This window comes from Nestor notabilis, unplaced genomic scaffold (assembly GCF_000696875.1).
Source record: "Nestor notabilis isolate BGI_N333 unplaced genomic scaffold, ASM69687v1 scaffold17872, whole genome shotgun sequence".
In the NCBI taxonomy this organism is placed as follows: Eukaryota; Metazoa; Chordata; class Aves; order Psittaciformes; family Psittacidae; genus Nestor; species Nestor notabilis.
The window spans coordinates 11518-19784 of NW_009919051.1; the positions used below are offsets into that span (position 1 = coordinate 11518).

An 8267-nucleotide genomic window follows, 5' to 3' on the forward strand; every position below is an offset into this window, starting at 1 on the left:
CCCACTGCTATTTACCCGTAATTACCTGTAACTGCATTATCTTGCAGTAATGCAGAGCTTGCCTTTTCCCAGTCTTCAGGCTTCTGATTACTCCTTCTTGCTTGGTCTTTAAATCAGGGCTATAATATGCTTGGAGCAGAAAGCATATTCAATTTATTCTAATTAGAATACAAAAATCAAGTAGTTTAGTGACCATCATCAATTTTAGTATAACTGAAAGAGTTGCCACTAAAGTCATTTTAGAGCACTTTCACTAATCAGTTTACAATAATCAAGTGTAGTGTCTGTTCAGAGCTGGGAAATGATCTTGCTTTGTTTTCCTAAGGAAAAACACAGAACTGGTAATGGAACATTCTAGACAGGTGGTAAATTCACCGATTTTTTTGGTTGTGTTTTTTTTTTCTCATAGTATTAAATGACTGGGGGGGGGGGGGGTTTTTTTTTTTTTTTTTTTTTTTTTTTTTTGTTTGTTTGTTTTTGGATATTTGCACTGCACTTTAAGAATACTTTCTCTATTCCAACACTGGGCTGTAATATGCTTTGAGCCTGCTTGGTCTGGAGACTTCTGTTCCTAAACAGGAAGCAGGAACTTTTCTTTGAAGTTGTTGAATCTTCAAGTTTGGGAACTTGCCCACATACCATACCATAATCACCAAGATGACTTTTAATAAATGTCATTTAAGTTTCAGAAAATTGATTCTTGTTTAGTAGTTAGTTTGAAGAATTCATGATCTATGAAAGTTACCTTACAAAACAGGAATTCTGTTACTTTTATATCTGAAAAGCCCAGTTAACCAAATAATTTTGCAGCTTCTTTCTTCCTACATAGTTATTTATGAGAAGAATTATCTCATTTCTGCAAACATCGTCTCGCTGTAAATGTTCAAAGCATCAGAGTGTGTGTTCCTATTCAAAATGTTTTTCTCAAGCACAGTCCAAAAATCATCCACTGGCGTAGAATCTGACATAGCTGCAGGATAAGAAGTAATTGCATCGCTATGGGGGACAGCAGGCTGAAGTATTGTAAACCAGTAGATAGATTTCACTCTGAACAATTCAGTCATTCAGAGGTGATTTATTTCAGGTATTTGCTAAGATGCTGTACCAAAGCTTTTTTAATTATTATATATAATCCACTTTCAGTAGCCTACTTTTAAATTAGTTCTTTTCTCATTTTAGGAAGGAACAACCAAAATTGGAAGAAGTGATTCAGACCAAGATCAAGACATTGGTAAGAGAATGATATTACATATTATTTTATGATATGATCCGGTCAAACCAAGAGGTTTACATTCATCATGTAATAACTAGGTAATGTATCTGTTTGTCAGCTTTCTTTGTAAGAGAAGGTAAGTACAAAAGAATAATTGTTCCAAGTTGGCTAAAATCTTTCAGTTATTTTTTGGTTTTTTAAGAGGTTAAAAAGTCAATGGTCTTGACCAAACTGAGATCTCTTCAGAATTTTCTTCCCACTTGTGAAATGCTACAGTAGAGTTTAAAAATACCTTCATCTAACATGCAAATCTTGTTATGATCTATCCTGAGCTAGTGACACAAGACATCATGAGGCACTGAAGATGCTTTTCAACTCTACTTGGGCAGAGTATTTTAGGTATAAAATCCAAATTATTTCAGAATATTTTTTATTGCATTTCATTCCTGAACAGTCAATCTCAAGAGCTACAAATTATGATAGTTGCAACTTTATACCAAAACTGGAAACTTTGTGGAATCTCAGCTTTGGTTAGCTCTCCTAAGTTTGATTAAGTTTAATTATTTTCTGCCCGTAGATTAGTAAATTATAAACAATAAATGCCATAATAGCAATAAGAAAATTGAGCACAACAGAAGAATTTGCATATCAGCTCACAAATCAGAAAGTAGTGTATCATTTTCCAGAACCAGAAATACTCTAAAAGATCAATCTCACTATTTTTGACCAAGTACATTTCTCTGTGATATTGGGTACCTGGATAGGAATCAAGACAATTTAATCTCCATGTTCTGCACATGACATAGTTCTCTGAGTTGTGAAGTATGTAGTCATAGTGTCAAATAGCGTGTGGTAGTTCATTCTGGGGAAAATAGTGCAAACCCAACCCTTTCAACAGGTGAGATAAACCAAACCTATACATGGCAGTTTTGCAGGGACGGTGGATTGAAAGGGATCATTGTATGATAGACAACAACTGTGGGATTGTGACACTGCGACCAGTTCAGGGTGCACACTGCACTGTGAATGGATGTGAAGTCAGTGGATCGTGTCGTCTGTCACAAGGTAAGGCTTGCTTTTTCTCTGAAATGGGGCATTATAATTGACTTACCACTGTGTCCTGGGCTCAGCTACAGCAGTCATTTTTTCTCCTTCTCAGTAGCTGGTGCAGTGCTGTGTTTTTGACTTTCAGTCTGGGAACAATGCTGATAACCCCGATGTTTTTAGTTGTTGCTCAGTAATGTTTACTCGGACCAAGGACTTTCTCAGTCTCAGGCTTTGCCAGAGAGGAGGGGAAGCCAGGAGGAAGCAGAGGCAGGACACCTGACCCAAACTGGCCAAAGGGGTATTCCATACCACAGCACGTCATGCCCAGTATAGAAACTGGGGGGAGTTACCCGGAAGGCCCAGATCGCTGCTCGGGTCGGGCTGGGTATCGGTCGGCGGGTGGTGAGCGGTTGTGTCCTCTCCCCTTGTTATTCCTCTTATCATTATTATTGGTAGCAGTAGTGGTTTGTATTATACCTTAGTTACTGGAGAGCTGTTATCTCAACTCGTGGGAGTTACATTCCTCCAATTCTCCTCCCCATCCCTCTGGGAGCGGGGGGAGGAAGGAAGAGTAGGGGGGAGTGAGCGAGTGGCTGCGTGGTTCCAAGTTGCTGGCTGGGCTTAAACCACGACACACTGTAATTTAGAGACAAAGATTTATGGCACTCATGCAGATCTAAGAAACAAATCTCCCGATCTCCTACTGCTGCCTAGCACCATATGGTTTGATCCATAGTTAGAACTTCAGACTGGGACAAATAGAGAAAGTAAAGTAAAATAAAGACATAAGTGACAATATTAAGACCCCTTTCGGTAGCAGTAGTCTGTAGCTTTCTGAAAAGCAAGCACCTATAGTCAAAGATGCTGGTATGGAAAGCAGTGGACACTGGCCCTAAGCCAGCTGACTGCTGGTGGAGGTTTTTGACAATACGTAATATGGTTGAAATGACCTTCAACTTTTTCACAGTGTGTTTAAGTGGAGGGTACTAGTCACAGAGTCATAGGGTCAGATAGAATAGATCAGGCTCCCATACTCATAGTGAACAAGCTCAGGCAAAATGGATCAGGCTCTCATACTTCCAAGCTGTTTAAAATAAGAAAATATATCCAGTTTCTGGGAACTTGTAGTGATCTGGATTCTTAAAAAGATAGTGTAGAAACAAGTTTCCAGCAGTGGGCTAGTTATGTTTTTTATATGAAGTCATGCCAGTCTTTAATATGAACAGGGAAATTACTGTTATGTTGAGTTTGCAGAGATACCCAACATAAGTGTGCTTGCATGCTGTCATTACAGAATAACTCTGCTGTTCCACAGCGGCAAATTTTAAAAACAGTTCTCTGCTCTGTGATAATTAGAAAGCTGTTGGTCAGAATATTTTACTTTTTAATATTCTGCAGTAGTTTGTACGTGCTGTAGCCTGTATACTGGAGTTCAGATACTACTAAGGTTTTAGGGACCAACTGTCTGATGAATTATACCTTTGAAGATATCTAATCACTTTTTTTCACAGGGGCCCTTGTTGTCCTTGGCAAGTCTCATAAGTTTAGATTCAATCACCCAGCAGAAGCTGCTATCTTAAGACAAAGAAGATCAGTAAGTTCTAAACCTGTATTTTTCTCTCCTAATTCTTCACTGTTTTTGCTAGTTATTTTCCCTCTTAAAAGCAAGCCCGATGTAGATAATATTTCGTCTCATCATTGTATTCACTTGCTTCATTTCCTCCAACTAATGGTGTGTAATGACACTAAACCTTTTGTGGGAGGACAGTAGCGCTTCTTTCAGATGTGCTCAGCAAATGATGATGCAGATCCCTTGAATAATTTACTGTTTCCTATTTCTAGTCATGACCACAGAAACTCATTGAAACAGAAAGACAGAATGATGCAGTGAAAAGACCAATTAAGAATCTTTCTACATTTGATAATCTTCTGAATTATCTTCTATCTCTGTCATTTCACCATCCTGAATGATGTATACTAGAAGTTAAGGAAAATTTATGGGATTGAGTGCTGGAGTATTGTTGGCTCTAAAAGCACTTGTTACATGCCTCAGAAATAGATAAAATATGCTAATCTCAGGAACTAACTACTGCAAGATACTATTTGGTCAGCTGGTTAAGTAATGTTTTAATTAAAAAGTTAGATAATTCTTAAAACGACTGGCATATGTAACTAAAAAACCTAACTTAATGAATGTCAATTTTCTGGTTTGGGATATAATCATACTGCCAGCCTCTATTGGCAGTATGGATAAGAATCTACCTTTTCAAATTGATTTTCATATAGTAACATTTTGTATTTTCTGCTCAACTATCCTTTTGTATTCACTTCTGTAGTTAAGGAGCTTAACTTTCATTTATTTTAATTCTTAATTTCTTAATTAATGAAGCATGCAGTACATTAAAATGCAGCTACAAGAAGAGGTGTAACAAATACTTAGCAGAAGTGTGAGATTATAAACTCACATGGGAGGTATTATGCAGCATTGCACACAGTAGTTGGCAACAGTGGTATTAATGATAACCTGGAAGTTTCTGGGTTGCTGTGGTATTTTCTCTTGTTCTCATGTTGTGTGTTGTAGGTTAGTGAAACTCCACCTATACTGAGTTGTGGGGCTTTGGACTGGCTCAACTTGGATGGAAGCTGCACCCATTGTCCTCCCTATATCCTTTCTTCTCTTGACAAGTAAGTTTAAAACCAACTAACAAATAGTTTCTCATGTGGGATGAAAATGGGTATGTCTGAAACCAGGGCTTGGTTCAGACAAAGCTATGTTGTATATAGAATAGGTCTCATCACTTTTTCAAGTGATCAAGTAAGTGTCCTCTTTAATGTACCTAATCTGCATTTGCTTTTCATTTGCTGCAGTGATACCTTCCTATAAAATTTTTGGTTTTCATTTTGTTTCATTACTGAGGTACATTTTACACATCCCTGCTGTTACTTTCTGTGTAAATATTATGAAAAAATTAAAACTGATAGTTCCTTTAATGACCTGCAGAGGTAGATATCAAGTTGCTCTTTACATGGGTGTAAACATCAGAGGTGAAGCTTTTGTCACAATAATTTGTTGGTGATCTTGGAAAAACCTGCAGAAATTCCAAAACATTGTGACCAGTCCAGCACAGAACTGCATCTGGTGTTCCCATTTTTAACCTGACAAAACTGCAGAATGTTTCTGGTTTTTCAGACCATGTTCAGAGAGTAGATTTTGTTTGTGTTGATCATCTTTTTTAATCACTTGGACAGGACAGTGCATATCACATTGCTTAACGCTACCCTCAGACTTACCTAGTGTTTCAAGTGGTTACTTCAGTGACAATGAAAAGCATTTATGGTATTGCATTCACTTGATTTTTATCAATGTCCATCTCAAAAGAATAAGCTATAAACTGTATCTAACATTAGTTGTCTTTCACCTTACATAATCCAGTGGTCTTTTGTTTTTAACTCTTGAATAGTTCTTTTGGCAATGATAAACTGAATTGATCCACTCAGCCTTCCTTTACAGTAACCAGTAAGCCTGTGTTTCTGTCAAGACAAGTAGTTTTCTCATGGAGGGGGTTATGACTAAGATGTCTAGGTTAAGATCTGTAATATGAGAATAAAATTATACACATGGTTTCTCACATGTCCAGCTTTCATGAAGAAAAGTCAATGTCAAGTACGGAAAGGTGTGTTTCAGGTACCTTGCAAACAGTAACACAGGACTAAATGGGCTACAGGCAGTGCTTATTTGCTCATTGATAAAAAGCTTACTTAGTGCAGGCCTTGTCTTTTTAAGAAAGAGATGCTTAGAGGACAATATAAGAACAAGGCAAGCTCTGTGTGTGTGAGTGTGTCCTTTTCTCTCCCCCCCCCTCACTTAATAGTTCTTGATGCTCTCCCAGCTGATAGCAATCTGCATCTTGGAATCTTCCTCTTAAAAATTACGGTAGCATCTCTGTGCATAACAGGCTTCAGGGAGGTTTTCTTGCCTTTTTTTTTATATATCTTTATGATTTCCTATTTTTATTTTTACACTCAAAGATTTAGAAGCCATAAAGAAAACAAATGCTATCCAGAGCTGAGCTAAGAATGTGTCTAAATCATGCTGAATTTTTTGATCCCAGCTTTGTCTTTCTCCTGTGCTACACTGATTTACTCCAGAGGAGATGCAAACTAGCCTTCAAGCTTTAATTTGATTTTTATCATACTGAAACAAGAATCTGCACATGCACTGAGTTATAGGCAAGTCTCTGCAACAATGTTCTTTCTTCATACTCAAACTTGTGCAAAAGGTTTGTACTTTTGTTGCTTGAGTAACCATTATTTTAAAGCCATGACTATACCAGGGTTTATGCTGAAGCTGCCATCAATTTACAATATATAAGAACCCTAATATATATTAATTTCTATGTCAGTAGTAGTGTATTAAAAATTCCATGGACAAATTGGGTTCTCTTCTGGTGGGAAAAAATGGCTTTATGGAAGAGTCCAAAAAAAAGTTCTAGCATAAAACATCGTTTGTTCATGCAAAGAAGCATAGCAGTCATCCACAAAAACCATTCAGAAATTGTTGGGCTTTTGTGCATTTAAGTACTTTTTAATCAGGAACTGATGGTACTTTGCTTTCTTCTGAATTTTTTATTTTGGAGCATATGAACATATATATTATGGGAATAACTGCTTACAGTCTTACCTCCCATGCTGCCAGTATGTTTTCTCATCTGCATTTCATGGGCTGAATTACCAGTTTGACCTCTAGTTGTATGTTGAAATATTTTGAGAAATGAGAGAGAAAACAAATTTCTACCATTGCATCCAAATATTAAAACTTTAGGCATGAAATGACCCTTGAAATGGGTGCAATTCATTGCACTCTTACTTGCCTGCTTGCTTGTATACACCCTACTCAAAAGAGCCCCAGCACTTCAAACTTCTGATGTTTTTGCCAGCCAGCAAAGACACAGAAGGCTTGTGACTGGCATCAGTCATCATATGACAGCATTACCACAAATAAGCAGGTAACTAAGTTCCTGCTCCTTTCATTGCCTTAATATGATACTGCATGTAAATATAAACCCTGATTTCATTCCCTTACTGGTTTGGAAAAAAACCCAAACCACAGGACTTCCGTTAGAGTCCTGTGGTATAGCAATATGCTGAATTAATTTTATATGCTTGGATCATGTTTAAACTCTCTTTCCTTGAAAATTCCAATATTGTTAAACCAGAAAGAAAGAAGTCTTCTGAGAATGTGCGAAATTCTACTGACCTAGAAAGGAAACAGAGTCCATAGATGCATCTGATGCTGGAGAACACAATGCAATTATTATTCTAATGGGTTATAGTTAATGTGTCCAGCTAATATTTGTAAAACTAATACTCTGAGTTCTTACTAACAGCTTTCATTTGAGAATTTCAAAGTGCTACAATTTAATCTCTTGCATCTCTTAAAAGATCCCTCGAATATTTCATTTCAGAGAGAAATGCACTGTGTCCTTCACAGCAACTTTACAACTTAACAGCAGAATCACGTATGGTGGGTTAGAAGGGCAACTAACAGATTCTATATATAACTGCAATCATAAGGGGAAAACCTGTGGTAGATTGTAGTTCCAGCTAAAGTGGAATTTAGCAAGGCAGCAGTGACCTTTACTGGAGTGTATAGCTGTGTCTTGCTCCTGCAACTCCTTGCCAAAACCAGGTCTGGTTTAGAAGTGTATTTGCCTTAAATAAGTCATTGCCTTACTGTTCCTTTGGGGTCTTAGGCAAAGGAAAAAAGGTGTTGCATGCAAAGGCTAAAAATCCACCCCACAGTATAAAAAAATGCACAGGTGTGCTTTTTCTGTAAGCAAACCAGCTAATCAGAAATGCAAATTATACTTCACCTGATGGTAACTTCCGTGACGGGGATTATTCTGTGTCTACATTTCCAAAGGTCCCTTGTTTCTAATGGTTTCTGACTCTGCTGGCTGTGGGAAATGATTTCTGGTTCCCACCTCCTGCCTGTCAAATCCCCCCC

The 8267-nt window shown here is 37.5% G+C and overlaps 1 protein-coding gene across 1 annotated transcript in view; it reads left to right on the forward strand.

Annotated features, from left to right (window-relative positions):
* The window catches only part of STARD9 (StAR-related lipid transfer (START) domain containing 9), a gene marked incomplete at its 5' end in the record, with an annotated part of 47993 nt that overhangs the window by 10172 nt on the left and 29554 nt on the right, over nucleotides 1-8267 (forward strand). Inside the window, 4 exons of the mRNA XM_010010060.1 lie at nucleotides 1180-1231; nucleotides 2141-2278; nucleotides 3772-3854; nucleotides 4842-4945. Of these exons, the coding sequence (XP_010008362.1) occupies nucleotides 1180-1231; nucleotides 2141-2278; nucleotides 3772-3854; nucleotides 4842-4945 (377 nt within the window). The remainder of the gene's footprint in view (nucleotides 1-1179; nucleotides 1232-2140; nucleotides 2279-3771; nucleotides 3855-4841; nucleotides 4946-8267) is intronic.